General features: G+C 36.9%; 1 protein-coding gene across 2 annotated transcripts in view; it reads left to right on the top strand.

Annotated features, from left to right (window-relative positions):
- Window positions 1-18993, top strand: part of CUL3 (cullin 3) — a 61133-nt gene that overhangs the window by 30136 nt on the left and 12004 nt on the right. For both annotated transcript variants that reach the window (XM_017822344.1, XM_017822345.1), the window contains exons 3-10: window positions 1787-1900; window positions 8694-8854; window positions 10054-10168; window positions 11471-11699; window positions 12867-13012; window positions 15840-16016; window positions 17054-17224; window positions 18535-18642. In XM_017822344.1, coding sequence (XP_017677833.1) covers window positions 1787-1900; window positions 8694-8854; window positions 10054-10168; window positions 11471-11699; window positions 12867-13012; window positions 15840-16016; window positions 17054-17224; window positions 18535-18642 — 1221 coding nt within the window. The remainder of the gene's footprint in view (window positions 1-1786; window positions 1901-8693; window positions 8855-10053; window positions 10169-11470; window positions 11700-12866; window positions 13013-15839; window positions 16017-17053; window positions 17225-18534; window positions 18643-18993) is intronic.

Below are 18993 nucleotides of genomic sequence, written 5' to 3'. Positions count from 1 at the left end.
CTTTAAAACACATTTCCAGAAAGCCACATAACATTCTGTATGGAGCAGAGGTGGCACTGCTGTCGAGTGTTCAGGTGTCTGCTTGGAAGCAATTCATCACTGCTACCTGCTGGCAAGAACCCCCTTTTGCTCCCCGTTGGTGCATGATTTTGCACTGACTGGCCCAGTAGCATTAGTGTGATGGATCTGTGCAATCACAAAGGCACACTGCCTCTGTGTTGTTTGAAAAAAGTGTTGTAAAATTAATGTCCCTGGTTATCTGTGCTTATAAGCTAATCATGCTTTGGTAAATTTTACCTGTGTGGGTGATCTACCAAGTAATGTTTTCGATGTTATTACACACTGGCCAAAGAAGTGAAAGCAACCATGTCACGTGTGTTTCTCTTGTTCTGGGAGATTCTGCATACTCTTCACAAGTATGTCTGCTGAAGTTTTTAATGCATATTTACATCCAAACTACATAGATTGGATGTTAACAGAGCACACATTTGGGAGACCAAAGGGTAAATGATGGTCATGATCAGAAAGAATGAGGCAGCTAAGGAGTGCTTATAACTGCATATTATGTTTTCAAAAAGTGAAAAGGAGAGGCCTTGCTCAGGTCTGCAGAGTGGGTGTTTGAAGACTTCAGAAAGCTTTGAACAACCTACAGATACATGTGTTGCCTAGATTCAGGAACAAGGTGAATATTGTTGGGATAAGCTTCCAGAGATTCTTGAGAAGAGACCATTGTGTTTGTGTGATGTGCCATGCTCTGTCTCTGGTTTGCTCATCTAAGTTTATGGAGTATATGTAGTAGTGTGGCAGACAGACTTCCTTGTTATGCTGGTTTGGCCTAATAACTGCATAAAACTTTAACAGAATGAAGTCTCTCAGGTGGTTGCATGTGATGTTGGTGCAGTTTGTGGCTGCTTGCTGTGCGCATTTTGTTTTCCTCTATGAATTCTCTGTGCTGAAATTTGCACTCACCCAAGCATAAGTGCAGATCTGTAAATGTGAGAATACATTCTGTTGGGTTACAACGAGGGCAGAATATATTCTTCATGTTATGTCAAAAGTCAATTCCTGCATTTTGTTAACTCTGGAATAATTTTTTTTACGTTCCCATGGGTTTCTCCTTTACATGAGTTTAAAGCTTGAGCACTGTAGTATATTTCTGCTGCATAAAATCAAAATATGAAACTGGATGTTCTTTTTTTATTAGCAGGAGTAGTAGTGGCAAAGAAGCATAAAGTCTGAAGTTGAGACAGATGAATCAAATGAGCAAATACATTTGTATAAACAAAGATGACTTTTTTTTCTCATTGCTGGAGAGTACAGACTGTCAGTGTAAGAATCTGGTCTTTACCAGTGAAGGTTGTTTGCTGTGACTTTATGCTGTCTCAGCTTGTCTCTCTAAATGTCATCATGGCCAATTTTCCACCTGTACTTGTTCCTGTTTGTAATATTGACTGCTACTATCCAGTATTCTGAAATTACTTGTGATAGTAAAGCTAGCATTACTTTAAACACTATAACATAGGAGATAAAACCTTTGAAGAGTTGTAAAAAAATACTTTTAACATTTGAGATTTCAAGAATTCCTTTGAAATTTAATACCTATGTTTATTTTGTTCTTCTTGTTTTCAGTCTCATTTTTCTTACATGTGTGAAGTCATATTTTTCCACAGAAAAGTTCATAGAGGAGCAAGAAAATTTGTGCCGAAGCTAAGTTTGTTAAGATTTAACTGCTGCAGGAGAAACCGACTTGAGTTTATGGCAATCTGTTATTTTTTTTTTGCTTCAGGTGCGAGAAGATGTGTTAAACTCCTTGAATAACAACTTTCTACAAACACTAAACCAAGCGTGGAACGATCATCAAACAGCAATGGTGATGATTAGAGACATTCTGATGTATATGGTGGGTATTCTGCTATTTCACACATTTAGCTGTGCAGTAAATTCTTTTGACAAATCCAAACAAATAAAATGGAGAGATAAAAAGCAAGGCTTGCTTACCACTCCTTTTCCCAAGACTGTTCTCTGTCCCTTGTTTTGAATTTCCCATGCAATACTCTTGTATGCATAGGTGTTTGACCAAATGTAATTGGTTTCTTCTTTTAGATTATCTCATTATCACTTGAAAAATTAATCTGAAAAATGGTTGAACTTTGCAATTCTTGAAAGCTAAGCTGGTCAGACCCATTCTGGCAGGTTATAGATGTGATTTGCCTGTTGTAGTTCACGTAGCAGTGTTTTCTTACTGTGGAAAGCATGATGGTGTAAAGTCTCCTCAGGCTTCCAATGTAGTTGTTCTTTAAGGTTAAGGATTTGAAGAGGATAACTTTGGTACAGTGTGTGTCCTTGAATGTTAAATTCCAGCTGAATCCTTTCCTGTTCATACAGAGCTTGGGTACAAGATTGTGGTGTACATAGATGAGAATGTGATCTCTGGTTGCAGGCTTGCAATTTCTTACCTACATTAAACAGAAAAGGCTTTTTTTTTGGAGAGAAGGCCTAACATTTTTGTCTCTGGATTGTGTTATGCTTTAGGTAGTTGGTATGTATTTAAATTCCCATAGTGGTGGGCATGCTCTAGGATGCAGGAGAGTATTTTTGCTTAGCTTCTAACCAAAGGCTTTGAGTTGACAAAGAAGAGAAAAACTTGTTGAGATTCTGTGGTTTTTTTATATAAAATAATTTTTTGCCAAAATATCATACTAAAGATAGTACTTTATGCAGTATTAGACAGTGAAGGACAGACAGTGATGGCAATTTTTTGGTAAAAAATGGTAATTAACTGGAATTGTTCTCTATCTGCTGAAAAACTGGAGTTAAGATCTCATCTTGTAGCTGTTAAAGATCTCACCCTATCACACTGACCATGTTTGTATTAGCTGTGAAGTCCCCTTTGGTTAATAAGCTGCTAAAAGTTAAAGAATTTGGACTGATTAATAACATGATTTTTTTTTTTAATGGATTTAGTGGCCTTCATGTTGAGGGTTGGTTTTGTTTTATTTCAGTTGGGAAAAGACCAAAATCTAGAGGGCTGGATAAAATGCCTTCAAGTGACACTGAACAATTTGTCTATTTTTATCTTGCCAAAAGGAAGATGGAGAGATTATTTTCAAAATGTACTGTCTTTGCTGTGAGAAATCCTGGAATCTCTAATCTGTTTGTGAAGGACAAATACAAATCAATTGCTGCAAGATGCAACTAGGCAAATTCAAGAATAGTTAAGGATTAGATTAATCTACCAAAGCTAGTGGTGAATTTTTAGAAATGTTAGAAGATGGAATCCAGAGCTTTCCAGGGGAATAGCTGTTGTGTTTTAGCCAAATATTATATATTATTTCAGTACAGAAGGTGCTGGATACTCCAAGGTAATGGGTAATGCCATGTTATCTCCTACTCTTAAAATCAGTAAATTTTTGATCCTTCAAAGCGTGGCAGAGAAAATTGGCTTATCAGCTTTTCCTGTTTCAGTGTGTTGACCAGTATATTAAGGACCAAAGGGCTCCCTCTTTGAGGAAGGGATACATACTGCAGTTACCACTTCTGGGGGAAAAGGAGAGCTGTTTACCAGTTTACCAAGTATTCTTTGCACTCAGAGAGCAATGCCTTGGCTTTGGTTTAAAGCTTGTGAGTGCTGTTCAAACATCCAGACAGCCTTTTCTTTTCCACCAAAATTTCGGGGGATGGAAACCTGCAGCATTCCTACAAGTGCAAATTGGACTTCATGGGTTATCTTTTAGATTCAGAACAGAATAATAAATAAACTTTCATACCTCTGGATTATATTCCATGTGCTGTTTGACAGTCCCTAATTATTTCAGGTGGGTGTTCAGTTGAGCCCTCTGCTTGACTAATTATTTGCCTTCCATTGATTTTTTTTTTCCTTGTATCAAAGTAAGACCCAAAGAAACAGAAAAAACACATCTAAAATAAAATATATTTCTAGTATAATAGTAAAAATACAACAAAATTTTCTTCCAAAATGCTTATATAAACTTGTCAAGCTTTAGGAGTGCTGATGTCTGTTTGTTAAACCTCTGTAACGTAACATGGGGTTATAACAGAACTATCTAATGCAAGGAGCTGATGCAATGGGCACACTTCCTTCTTTTCTTTGACTTGGAGGGGCATAAGACAAATTGTCAATCGAAAATACAGGCTTTGATTACAAATTGAAGTATAAGCTATAGTTCAAAATAGGATTATTTTCAAAGATTTGCAGTTTCATCTTTGTCAGTGGGATGTCATCTTGAGTCAAACACAATTTGCTTCATTCAAAAGAGACTTTAGAGCAGGAAACTTCCAGTCTTGAGTATGTGTTCGTCCCAAAAGTTTGGAATTTTGGAAATTAGTTTTGTGGCTGCTAGTGCCACAAAATCATACAGTAATGGAACACCTGTGAAAGATGAGACCTGACTGCTCTTCAAAGAAACAATTTTCAAGAACTTCATAAAATAACGAATGATTTGTTCTTTTATGATGTTGAGTCTGAGTGACATGTAGGATTATAGTGATATGCTTATGTCAGAAGTTGTTTGTATGTTTTTATTCAAGCACAGCTACTATAACTGACATGAAAAATATTTTATCTGTAAAAGCCAAACAGTGTATAAACTCAGTCACCAGGCACTGTTAATTGATATGCTTGTGTTCTACCAGACGTATATGCAATTATCATATGTTTGTAAGTAAAGCATAACCCAATCCTTCTCTTATTTTGTAGGCCATCTCAATTAGCCATCAGTTTCAGGAAATGTACCTGTTGCCCAACAGACCATGTAACATCAGTGAAAGTAAAACATTTAACATCCTCTTGAGTTCTGGTCTTACTCTCTTAAATTCTTACCTCAGCCTAGTGATTGTACATCTTAAACTCTAACTGTTTTAATGCCACATTTGTTTTCCAGCTTTGTTTCACCCATTGGCTGTCATATGATTTAAGTCAGAACAAACACTTCTCCAGCACACCTTAATCTCTTTCCCCTATTTAATTTTGCTACTTTTGAAATAAAAATAAATTCAAATAGATCTTTTTTTAGAAAGGCATGAGTTTTGCACATTGGGGTTTCTGCATTATGATACTTAATGACTAGAATACTTGCTGTTTGAGGTTTATGGCAGGATTTCATTGTATGTGCAGAACCTCTTCCACAAGCACTAAATTACCTTGTTTCTTGTGATACTCTCTGGTGAAAGTCTGTTGGTTTCAGGTCTGCTGCAGGTGTAGTGTGAGGTTTTGTAACCTTTTGCATAGTAAAGATTTGTCGTGACTTTATTGAGACATTCCAGTTTCCACGACTGAATTTCAAGTTTATGCAGTTCCAGTGTATGTTGTAGGATACAGCACTAGCTCTCTTCCTTTTTGCTTTGCATGTTTAGGCTACAATAATCAGTGCCAGAGTAGATGTAATACTCTCCATAACTTCATGGCACTGTCTGCAGTGAGCAGTGAGGCACCAAAGCACCAAAGTCATGTTCTAAGTAACATCTTTGCTGAGTCAGGCACATACATGTTGAAGCAGTGAAGTGATGCACTACAGTTGGGCATAGCTGAAATTCAGCCTCACAGCAGCAGTGTAAGCATGTCCACAGTGGGTTTATTTAACTGCTGTATGTTATGGTAGCAGTGGAGGTGCAGTTGTTTGGTCTTCAAGCAACACTGAGTGTGAGAATTCTTAGAATGTGTGATGGAAACTGGGTTAAACTGGATTCTGTGGTGTTCCTTCTCTATTACTTGTTACTTGCTAAATTTAAAGTGATTTCAGGTATGTGAGTGCAGCAGTCACACCCCTGGCTGTGTTATAGGCATATGGGCAGTGCCAGTTACACACCATCAGAAATGAACAATTGCTCCTGCAAATACAGCTGTGTATTTTTCAGGGGGCAGAGAATTCCCTTCTCATCTGTGCTGTGCACAAAGATGGTGTCTTTTTTTTTAAGCCAGCACTGACAGATTGGATATGCGAGTTTTGACCTCAGGGCATGTGTCTCTTACTGTCCATACCTTACACACAAGGTAAAAGGGAGAAATTGTTGTTTTTATTTCCAGAACTAGCATCAAAGACACTTACTATATAGACAAAGTCAAGGGTGTCTGAAGGCTGCACCATCCAGGTCCTGTGCAGAGATGGGCAAAACATGGCTGGTGATATTTCACAGTAGGTAACTTTAGTTCAGATCAGAATTCTGCAGTATAAGCAGGACTGTAGTTTATGAATAATTGCTGCCTGAAACTCCACCCTTGTCTTCTAAAAGTTACTCTTACCTTTAATAACCCGCTGCTTCTCCCTGTGGGAGGTGATTGCTGTGCAGTAGTGTGTGTAGCCTCATCAGTCAAACCTGTTCCCCACTGGGGCTTTCTCTCTATGATTACTTTTTTTGGATTGGGAGAGCTTCCAGTAAACAGTAAATGTGATCTGTTACCAAGGGTGAGCAAATCAGCAGTATCAGAAATGTTAATGTTGCTGCTCTGGTTTGGGTATTGTAGAGTGGTCTGGCTTACTACAGAGGCATGCTGATACACTGAGAGGAGTTTCTAGTGCAGTTACTATTTTGTGATGGCACTGTTTAGCACTGCCACAACAGAAGCTATGCAGATGAGTCATGGCTTTAATCCTTTTAGATACCCTGCTGCCTGTGCTTTAGAGGCCTGAATATTTTTGGGGAATGATATATTCTTTTCTCCTCAAGTCACATAGTATATTAGATGTTACTTTTTAATTTACTCTTTCATCTCTTTGAAAATATATTTTAAGCTTGTCTTACTTGAGAATCCCATTTACTTCTGTTCTTGATGCAAGTGTGTAAATAAGGAAGTGAAATAAACAACCTTGTTTGTAAATAATGAAAAATGAAGTACATATTCCAAAGACCCAGACCACCATGTATCACTAAACTAACTTCATGAGACCAACTAGTAAACATTTTGCTTTGAGGCAGAATTGAGCTTTCTTCACGAGCCACAGAGAAGGCATATCTGACCTGTTCCCAGCTTGTTTTTTTCATTTAAATCAGCTGCTGCCTGTCTGAAGGGAGAGAGTGGGAAATCATTCGTTAATAGCAGAACCCAGTGTTTTGCTTTCCTCTGGTCACCAAGTGGCAATCTGGCACATAATTAATATATAAAAACTTCACCATGTAAGTTCAGCTGCTAAACTGTGTGCTGTCTTTTCCTTCTGATTTTTTGTAACTGTGGGATTTACATAAACTTGTGATTTTGTAATCTGTTTTCCACAGTCTGAAGCATAACATTTGTTCTTTTAATGGTTTCATTTTCTGGGTGTTTGAGTAGCTTTACTCTGCAATACTGAGTGTGATAAAGCTCTTAAGATAGTTGACAGAACCATGGAGAAGCTGATCTTTATACACAATTTCAAACATCGACCTTCATCCTTTATAGATGTTTTTTATTATTATTATTTTTTATTATTATGTTGTTATAGCTATGTACATTCTCAGAAAACCATATCCCACTCAGATTTATGAGTGGGTACAAAACTCTAATTTTTTCTAATATCATTGTCCTGATGCTTAAATGGTAGCAAAGCAGTATTTTTAGTAATTACTCAAGCTATGATTTTAGAGGAATGGATTATTCCCTGACAGAAATGAAGAAAAATAATTATTGCTCATCTCAGAAAAAGGTTGTAAAAGCTCACCGTTTTTCTACTCAGTGTTGTTTTGATGGGTCTTACCTGGTACAGCACTAGTAACTATTAAGCAAATACATGCATTTTCTGTCTGCTAGTAACTTTATTAATAGCCTGCCTTTTCTAGAGAGTTGAGGAGTTGGGAGAGAGGAATAGGAAAGGGGAGACAAATTTCTGGAGCCCTTCTGTGGGTGGCAATAAGAAATCAGGATCTGCTCAGTAATGTCTCAGTCAACTCCATACGATAGATTTTGGGCTATGAGGTCTTGGAATGCTGATCTGAGGATCAGTGTCAGTTTGTAAATGTAGGTGGATAAAAAAGTAGATAGTTGAGGAACTTGATCATTCCTATAGGCTGAGATTATGTAGGGAGATGGAATTTAAACCCATATTGAAACAAAAAAATATTCTTCTTTTGCCATTCTTTTCTTTTTTGAGTGTTTGTGTATGTGTGCAATTATAATGAAAAATAACATTTCCTCAAGTTGAATGAAAGTGAATTTTTTTTCATGGGAGGGGAGGGTGTCAACAGAAGTCCTTCTGTACAATTTTGCAGTACCAATCCATAAAGATTGCGATTGCAACTCTTCTCATTTTGGCTTTACTTTTTCTTCTGTTCATCTAATGATGCTCTTTCAGGAGATGTCATTGAATATTGCATTTTGGTTGCCTAAAAGGAGTAGTAGGAAGATGCATGGGGAGGTGAGGAAAAATTGTAGGAAAATGAATTAAGATCAGAAAGGGGAAGGGGTTTGAGTAGGTAAGTAAGACCTCTTTCAGATTGTGCCCTGAATTTTGTCAGTAGTTGGAGGTTCCTCTGCACCCAGACTAAAAAGTGTCAAGGCTGTAGATTTGTTCTGCCATGCTTTAGCAGTAGACTTCCAGTGTAAATGAAGTTTTGGAAAAGGGGGGACTGGTTTTGAATTTTGAGGGTATTCATAATTTTTTTCTACGGAGAAAGGCACTGTACAGAAATAATCGATCTCTTTTATTTTTGAATAGCACAGATGCACTGAATTGACAGTTTTATTGCTGTGTGTGCCTTTGTAGGACCGTGTGTATGTGCAACAAAATAATGTGGAGAACGTCTACAATTTGGGCTTGATTATTTTTCGAGATCAAGTAGTTCGCTACGGCTGCATTAGGGATCACCTGCGGCAAACTCTGCTGGATATGATTGCAAGAGAAAGGAAAGGAGAAGTTGTAGACAGGTAAGATGTTTGTAAGTGACTGTCTTTAGTTATAAATAATGAATGAGTCAAGAACATACACAAACAATTAATTAGGCTTAAGGCTGCACGATTCAGATTTCTCCATAATCTGAAATATTTCTCGTACATTAAGTTTTAGCATAGTGGTAAATGGGGAAGCTTGTTAATGCATTTTTTTAATATTTATCACGTGGTTTTTATTTAAACTTTTATTAAATGTCTCCATTACCCCAATGTGCTGGAGTGTTTAGTTATAAAGCAAAGTTTTGACAATTCTCTGCCTCTTGTTTGCTGTCGTGTGTTTTCTCTGTATTGAGAGGTTGTTTAATTTTTTTGTACCTATTTATTTATTTTTTTATTACATTTCCTCTTTTAATTCCAATTCCTTTTCCTTTCAATCCATTTGTTTCTTGGTAGGTGAGTTGCATCTCTAAGCTTTTAAATCTGTTTCACAGCTTCTCTGGCAAGTTTAGATGTGGAGTTTTGTGCCACACACTGCAGATACTGCAGCTGAAGGGACTTCAAATTTGCAAGTTTTCTTGTGCTTCTCCAGTTTCAGAACAGCTGTTGGGTGTGGGGATGTGTAAAATCCTTGCTACTTTGGCTGCAGTTCTGTGACTGAGATTGCAATTTATGAAGAGAAAGAATACTCCCTGGCTACAGCTGTGTATTGTCCCCTACTGCCAGGAAGTGGAATTTTTTTTCTGGATGCAGTTCCTTTGTTTTCATTAACTTGCTGATACATTTTTATTTTGGGGGGGTGTTTTGGTTTTTATTAAACAGCCAACCAACAAAAAATACTTAAACTTTTCACAGCAAATTCCATGTGTGCAGTTATTTTAAATTGCTCAGTTCTGACCTACACATGCAGTTTTCTTTGAAGTAGTATTTTGGTTTATTTTCTTGTATATTGAAACATACTCTTCAGTCTTGCAAGCTAGTAGAACTTGAGACCTGCTTCCCTATCACTGCATTTAAAATATTTAATAAACATTATCAGCTCTTTAGTTTTGAACAAAACCAAACAATGTTGCTGGTATAATCTTCTTGAAAATGTGTCATGTATCAAAACAGATTTAGAATGGACTTTCTATTACTATATTTTATTTAATACCATGTTACAAGTTGTTATTCTGCTGTGTACTCTGTTTTACAAGCCCGTTGATTTCTCAAGTTGTTAACAACTTACTTTTTGGCAGAGGCGCAATAAGAAATGCTTGCCAGATGTTAATGATTCTAGGTCTTGAAGGAAGGTCAGTCTATGAAGAAGACTTTGAGGCTCCATTTTTGGAGATGTCTGCAGAATTTTTTCAGGTATGGCAGTGTTCTAATCTCCTGTTTGGAATGTTGTTGTAACTCCCTGGAATTGTGAGAATTGATGGTCCTTTAAATACTTGTTGCTTATTTGATGAGTATGTCCATATCCATTAAATTAAATAAGAAAAATAAGGACTAACTTTGCGGGGGAAAAGTAACACAGATTCTACAGAATTAGCATAATTTGAATGTAGTTTTGAGCTGTGGGTGCCAATAACACGTGAAGTAATCATTATGCTAATCTTGTGCCTGCTGCTTTAGGCTATTTCATGCAACTGAGTCTACCCCTGCATTGCCCCCACAGTCTTTTTGAAATACCAGTAGCATGAAAGGTTCAAACTATTTCAGCCTGGGAAACCTGTCAAACTGCCTTGGAGGAAGCTTTTTCCTTCATAGTATCTACATTTGTGAGCTGTTTTTTGTAATAAAATGAACTGAGTCAAGGAATTAAGTGTAAGCAAGTGGCTCTCCAGTTGTTGATCAGCCACCAAATAACACATTTTAAATATTCCCTGAGGTTTTTTTGTGAGATACTTTGAGGAGGAAAGCCAGTTGATTGCTTTTTGAGTGTAATCATGTTCATCTTGCTGGAAATTGTTATAAATTTTAAGAGCATGTTAAAAGATATCTAGATGAGATAATTTGTCAGTCTCCCAATTCTTATGCAGGATCAACTGACTGACTGTTGTATGCTCTGATCTCCAAACTTTTTTGAAAAGCTGAATCATATGTTGTACAACCATTTGAGTGTCATTGTGTACTGGTTTTCTTTGATGCTACATAAATTTAAGAAAACTAATTGCTTTCATTTAAGTTCCATTTCTTAGCTCTACCTTAAAAATAAAAAAAATAAAACATCTTTTCACCAAAAGACTATGCTGACCAGTATGGATAAAACCAGTTTGACATGAAATAATGTGCTTAGCATTGTCACTAATGAGAATGATGACAACTGACATAAACTGGTATTTGAAAGGAATTTTTGCCTCTTCTCTCTCCCCATCGTTCTGTTTTCTTTGGACCTGTGGCTAAAACTCTGGTTGGTAACTGGAAACTAGGCTGGCTTAGGATGAAAAATATAGACCTTGTTTATATTGCATGTATCCCCTTATGTAACACATTTAGCATAATAGAACCTTCATTTTGTGTTAAGTGTGTACGTAAATCTTGGGTGTATAAAGTGTTGGACATGCTGTGTTTGATTTGAACTTGCTTATGAATGCTGATCTGACATAACTAGTATGTTTTCTTTTTCTCTTTAAAAAAAAAGTCTAAAATATTAATTTGTGTTAATCACAGATGGAAAGTCAAAAATTTTTAGCTGAAAACAGTGCTTCTGTATATATAAAGAAAGTAGAAGCTAGAATTAATGAAGAAATAGAACGGGTGATGCATTGTCTGGATAAATCAACAGAAGAACCTATTGTGAAAGTTGTTGAGAGGGAGCTTATTTCCAAGCATATGAAAACTATAGTGGAAATGGAGAACTCTGGGCTAGTTCATATGCTGAAAAATGGGAAGACAGAAGGTAAGACTGGGTCATGTGGGAGACAGAAATGTTTATGATACTGCTTATTGTTTTTAAACATGGGATAAGTCAAGCTTAATGATTGTGTTCCTGTGTAATTGTGAAAACACTTCAGTGGCTCTGTTCTGCAAACATCTGAGAATATTACTTCAGCCTTTTAGAGGGCTCTTAAAACATAGACTATATGCTTAACTTAATTCTATGCAGTACCAGTCACAGGTACTTTTTTTGGTTAAACCAGGTATCTCGTAAAAAAAAGTACAAATCTATTGCAGTGGTCTTTGTTACCAGTTTTCCATGAGCCATTTTATTACTTCCACTCCTCTAGTATATATCTGTCAAAATACATGAATTTTTTTTGGCCCACAGGCAGTTATTCTGAAAAGTACTTGTGTAAAAGACAAACAGAAGCATTGCAGGACCAATTCTTGTGGAGAGAACATTGTTGCAGGAAGGAGTTGGCTGTTTTTAAAGGATAAGAAGCAGCTTATTGAACTGGTTGGAAAAAGAAAGGGCTTGGCTTGATTTGGTTTTCCCTAATAGAGGTTAATGTGGGACAGAGTGACCGAATGAAAGTTCCTATGGAAAGAAATAGAACATAAGTTTCTAAAGCAGCATAATGAAGAGAGGGATTGTAGTATCTGTATTTAGAAATTGGTGCTCACACTAAAGCCATGAGAATGGGGAACAGACTTGCTGCTTAGATTAATGGCCTTTGTTCATTAAAGCAGCTTCACAATTACTAGGTGATAGAGCGACAGGGTGAGCACATTTCCTATCTGTAAGAAAAGATAGTTACTGTATTGAAAAGGAAAGTGATGATACCATACTTAACATTTTTTTTTCTTTAATATCCAGTTTAGATAGCCTTCAGGCTGAGGGTGCAAGGATATTGAAGGGTGTTCATAAGCTATAGAAATTAGTTTAACTTTTATAGGCCTTAGTTTGATTGAGTTAAATAGTAGAGTGGAAATACTTGCTGCATTATGATAAGATTTTGCATAAATGTGCGAGGATGGATTGCTCTTTTGGAAAGCCATGTTTAGCCTAAGCCACTTCTCATTATTTTAGGTGAATCTTTAGTTGTCATCTTTTGCTCTGAGATGAATGAGTTACACACATGTAACACAAGAGGTGTCCTGCATAATCTCTCATTCTTGCTTCCAGACCTTGCTTGCATGTACAAGTTGTTCAGCCGTGTGCCAAATGGTCTGAAGACGATGTGCGAGTGCATGAGCTCATACCTGCGAGAGCAGGGCAAAGCACTAGTGTCTGAAGAGGGAGAAGGAAAGAATCCAGTTGACTATATTCAGGTAGTTAAATATTTTAACGTTTTCTTTCATCTTTCCCACGTTCGTCACAGTAGCAGTTCACCACAGACACGATTTATAAGGTAAACCTTAATATCAATTCCAAAGGCATTGTTATTAATAAGCTAAATTTAAATTTTTTTTTAAATGTACGTTCTCTGAATTTTCAGACATGTTTAGAACTCTGGCTGAAATTGCTTGGAAAGTACATGCTCAGTTTTTGGTAGCTGCTTATATCAAACAACATATTCAGGCTAATTATCTAACTGCTGGGACCTTCTTAGATTACCCTAAATGACATGTCTCCAGAGTGAGTTCTATGTGTGCTGGCAAGTAGCTTTATAGTGTCCATTTTGATTAATTTTATGTAACACTAGCTATCAGTGTTTGTTGAGACAAAAATCACATGGCAATATTTCATGGCAAGATTAGCTGTGATTGAGAGGTAAATGTGTTTATCAATCATAACAAATTACTTGCTTCGTTCTCAGTCTGAGAAACAGAACACATCAGCATGTTAAAAGATGTGAGTGTTCTTTCTGTTCTCCATCTCTCACTAAGTGATGGGTACCATTCATTCATGAAGATCACAAAATATGCTTCAGGAGTATTTGTCATCTTTTCCATTGTTTCTGGGAAGATGGATTTAAATTTGCACATAAAATCTTAAGAGTTCATTGAACTTTAGGGATATGTTTCTGTAGCTGGAAGATGTCATATTTAATCTGAACATGTATATTCATTAAACATTAAGTTTGAGGTTTTTTTAAAATGTCTAGTTGAAGTCCTTGTGTCTGTTCTTTATGAGAAACATTTAATGTATGTCTCTTAATCTCTGCTGTTTTGTTTGAAAACAATAACTGTTAGAACTGGTTACTATTTGAAGAAGCCATTTGAGTATAAAAACATTTTTGATTGGATTAATAATTTTCTGGCAATGCTGAAGCAAACTTCTTACCAGATTTGAACAAGAATTACCTCTTCAAGGACTGTTAAAAAGCAGAGAGAATATCCTTTGAAATTTATTTGGGTAAATGATTAAGGGCTGTTACGTTTGTGGTGGTACAATTTAAAAAAGAGAGGAGGGGGTCAAATGATGTGGAGAATAAGTACTTTGAAGTAGTTTTCACTCCTAATGGGCCTAAAGAGGTATCATAAAAAATTTAACAGGGAAAGATTTATAAACTTAATTATAAAGATGGTATCAAGGTTTCCTGCTACAGAGGCAAACAGCATAATGAAGCTGAGGAGGACTTGCAGCTGTGTCCCACATGCTTTGGCAGAGCTCAGCCCTTAGTATGTACCCCAGCCATCTCAGGAAGATGTCCTAGGGATGGGGTTGATATTCAATTGCTGATAAACCCCCAGACAGGTTTATCACTTCCACTGAGGTGATGGAAGAAGAGAGAAACACACCTGTGAATTGAGAAACCATCTTGTACTTCTCATCTTGGCCGTGTTCAGCTGAATCTTTCAAGGACAATAGCAATAAGAAGACAGACATGGAAGCTGCATCAAGAAAAAAACATTCATCATAGCTCAGCACTGCTTCTGCAACTTGACATCACTAAACCCTGAGCAGAATTGGCGAGATGGTTGCAAAAGCATTGCCAGAGGATTAGGTTTAAACTTCATATAATAGTTTGAAGGGATGTTGAAATGCTGTTTTAATTTAAGGTACTAACAGTTTCTCCTGTTTAACACCAGGTTGTTCAGATGGTGTACTCCTGGAGAGGAGACATAAGCTAACCTTGGTAAACAGAGAGATAGTGGGATTTACTTTGAATTTAAAATTTCTAATACACATTAATTAGCCTGTCTAAAGGCCATTCCTTTAAGTGAGATGGTGAGTTCCCAAGAAACGTTACTACTTCTTTGAGTAATTCTTGAATGGCTTCTTTAAGTAACCACATATGAATAATTTCTTAAGAAACTGAGAACTTTAGTGTCATTTAACCTGGACAGTTTTTGTGGGCAATTGTTATTCGTGACAAATCTAAATTTCAAGTGAAATTTTCTCTCCTTGCCAAATGCTGTCTTAGTTATGTCTAAACCCTGTATGTGTCATATGCTCAGCTGATTTTAAGATGCTTCCCCCTTCTACACTCCGTTGCTTTAGCTCTGAATAAAAATTATGTTAAGAGTCTGATGATTTAGCTCAGAGGAAGTTGTTCAGTCTGGGCCTGTGTACTTCACACTGTGATAACTGGAGAGCTATTGCTTATATCTACCTTTCATATGCTCACAGTGACTCTTAAAGGTCAGCAAGAAACATGTGACTAAATCATGCAAAATACATCCTTGGATTAAATTAGAGGTGGGAAAAAGCCCTGACAAGTTTAGGCCTGTTGTTGCAGTGTGTTTTCTCCTCAGACTTGTTCAGTAGCTCTAGGGATGCAGTTGGTGGATGCTTAGCCTCAGCTTTCACATACCCTGTATTTATGGTAGTGACTTTGTCAATGTTGCTTGACATAGACAAGGCTTAACAAGTGCAACAAATACCTCCTTTAAGTTTTAGTTTTAAAAATGCAGTACATCAACCTGTTTACCAAGGGTGTTTAAAAACATTTCTTAGTGTGAGAAGTGTATTATAGCAAACTGCACCAGTATTTGATACCAATATTTTAGCAAATTTATCTGAAAATTGCCTAAGATATTTGTGGCAGCAACAGAAATTTAAAAATGGAAATGAAATTTCTGATACTTTCTAACGAACGCAGAGCATTGCAGAATCTCTGTAGATCTGGTCTTCTCTGTCTGTTGTTACTGTTTTCCAGCTTACAACTTCATATCAGTGAAAATTGTTTTTCTTTTCTTTTTTTTTTTCAAGGGTTTACTGGATTTGAAGAGTAGGTTCGATCGCTTCCTTCAAGAATCTTTCAATAACGATCGACTCTTCAAACAGACTATTGCGGGTGACTTTGAGTACTTCCTCAACCTCAACTCCAGGTCTCCAGAGTACCTCTCATTATTTATTGATGATAAGCTGAAAAAGGGAGTCAAGGGAGTAAGTATAAATGAACTTGTAATACCATGCCCTTTGCTGTGTAAACTGGGATGAAATTAAACTAAGCTACATTTCTATGAATTATTTTTATATTAAGAGAAATGGCAATACTAGCTAAAAAAAGTATGTGTAACACATCTGAGCTCATAACACTTTAGATCTAAACAGAAAAATCAGACACAAGGAGATCTCTGTGGCTTATCACCTACCTCTGAAGCAACATATGTGAATTACTTCTGGCAGATACTCCCTCAAAAATCTTAGGTAGTAGTAGATTCTGCAGCTCCCTTCTTTTGAAACCTTAAGTATCATTTCCTTAAATATATTGATATTTTGGCAGCTATTCCCAACATCTAGTAATTTCTTTTGAAAATTAGCTTACTTGGTATGGGGAAACGGTTTGTCTTTGCTTCTTTTTACTGTTTTTATATATCAGAGGACTATTATCTGTCTCTTCTAGTTTAAGTAGGGCTGTGTCCTTCAGAGTTAGCTTCTTTCATGAGATTTTTTGAGGTACAGAACCCAGAACTGGACAAGATGGTTCATCTGAGGCTTCAGTGGCTCTGAATAAAGCTGAATATTAGTGCATGCAATTTATGCTTTGGGAATCAAATGGTAAATTCTATTCATTTATAAAATAAGTAATAATTCTATTTGTTCTGGCACTAGGTGGGGCTTTACAAAACAAGTCTTAAAAGGTTTTCATTCCAAGCTAACCTTTCATACTCCTAATAGTGATTTCCTTCGGTGCTTTTTAAAACTTACCCAGGAACTTTTACTATGTTTATCAAGGCATTCTACCCATTTATTGTTTCCCTTCTCTCTTGAGAGAGAAGTCTATTTAAGTCTATTTCTTACTCCACTTTATTGAGTTTGGGCACCGTTCTTTTGGCTGTCGATCTCATGTTGGACCAGTTTTGTTGGCTTCTGTGTAGGCTACTGTTAGACCATCTGCTGCTGTGAATTACTCTAAGTGTTTGGGTTGTGTAAGACACTTGTGCTGGAAGATTAAAACCAGCAAATTACTTGTTTTACAGCTAACAGAGCAAGAAGTAGAAACTATATTGGATAAGGCAATGGTTTTATTCAGGTTTATGCAAGAGAAAGATGTTTTTGAACGCTATTACAAGCAGCACTTGGCAAGAAGACTTCTCACCAACAAGAGTGTTTCAGATGACTCTGAGAAAAACATGATATCCAAATTAAAGGTAAGGCATACTTTTTAGGGTTTTTTTCTCTTTCTTTTTTATTAGTCATAGATATGGTTTCTTCTGTTTTTACATAAGAGATTTATAGGTAACGTTAATCTTGATTGCTGTTAGATACAGAGTTGATTTTTAAAGCCCCAGCAGAAAATACAAAAGGTTTTTCTGACTAATTTCATGGAAATAAAAGGAAGGAAGTAATGGTGAACACCTGTGATGAAAGTGCAATCTAGAAAACAAAATAATTTTTTTTGAAACTTGTTAAGACTTTCCAAATAAGAGGACAGCTCCAGTGACTGAATTTGAAGACAATGCTGTTTTATCCTAGATTTTTTTGTTATTCACAGTAGAATTTTGTTGCTGCTTCTGTTGTTTTTTAGTTGCCTCCATCAGCAGAGTGGTGTTAATGCTCAATTAGTCCTTGATTAAGTAGTTTGAGATAGATTGAAAATAAATCTTCATATCAGTTGGTTAAATGTACTGATTAAATAGGCCAAGAGATGGAGAAGAAGGTAAAGCCTCAAGCGGAAAAGTCCTTGAAGCAAGTTCTAATGCAGCTTCTTCTTAAGCTGCATGATAAATGGCTAGAGAACTTCTGAACTAGAGGGATCTGATCCCAAAATCAAAAATCACTGATCCTCATTTTTGGCATATATTCTGTCAGTGAGCAAAATCCGTGTGCATCAGATTTCTCCAAATTGTCAGCGTTAATTCCTTTCTGATTACCTCTCCACCACTTTTATCCTGGTGATTTAGAGGGCACAGGGCATACATTTGCCAGATGAGTCAGTGAACCTGAACTGCCCTCTTTTCTTATGGAATTGCAGAGTGATCAGGATGCTGTGTCTGTGTGCATGTCCCTGATCCTCAAAAGGCCTGGTAATCTCACTGGGTGATCTGCAGCCAGCCTTTAAAACAAAACACTCCTAGAACAGCAGGAGTTTGCTTCTGATATAAATAAAATATATTTCCCTTTACAGTATAATGCTAAAAGGCAGGTGGAAGTGTATATCTTATTTTGATAAGCTTTCACAGATTTTTAAATATGAGATGGAAAGCTAAAACGAAATAAAAAATACAATAATGGAGAAAAGAGAAGGAAAACAGGTTTTGATCTCTGTAGGGTTAGATCCTTATATAAGATATGAAACTTTTCTAAAAGATCTGAATATAATGCAAATGGAAATCCCAGTAACAAAATGTACAGAAATACAGCTTTGAGATTTATAAACTTAGTCTTAGTCTTGCAGTTTGCATATCAGAAGCTTTGTTTTCATAGTGCTGGTACAACAAGTTATTTTGTGTATTTTCAGACTGAATGTGGATGTCAGTTCACATCTAAACTGGAAGGAATGTTCAGGGACATGAGCATCTCAAATACAACGATGGATGAGTTCAGGCAACATCTTCAGGCAACAGGGGTAAGAGTGTGGGGGTCTGTGTGCTTGTCCTTTTAGTTCAGTACAAACCCTGAACTTCTGTCGAGGTTTGTGGTTTTTCATTTGTTATTCCATGCATCTGCAGAGAAGGACTTTGTCAGCTTGTGGAAATTACGCTCCTTTTACTGTGTTTCTTCCCTTATAAACTACAATAGCATTTCCCGAAATGCTAAAGCCGGTTCCAAGCTTTGACGCACAGCTCGAGTAGTGGCAGTTTCGTTCCCTGAAGCCCCGTTCGAGCTGCTGTTGTACCCGCGCTGCAGGGGCGGTGGGGGCGCGGCGCGGCGGCTCTGCCCGGCGGCGGCCGCCAGAGGGAGCGCGGGGGCCGCCCCA

Source organism: Lepidothrix coronata, unplaced genomic scaffold, assembly GCF_001604755.1.
Source record: "Lepidothrix coronata isolate B3197 unplaced genomic scaffold, Lepidothrix_coronata-1.0 Scaffold97, whole genome shotgun sequence".
Lineage (NCBI taxonomy): Eukaryota > Metazoa > Chordata > Aves > Passeriformes > Pipridae > Lepidothrix > Lepidothrix coronata.
This window is presented reverse-complemented; position numbering and strand designations above follow the sequence as displayed.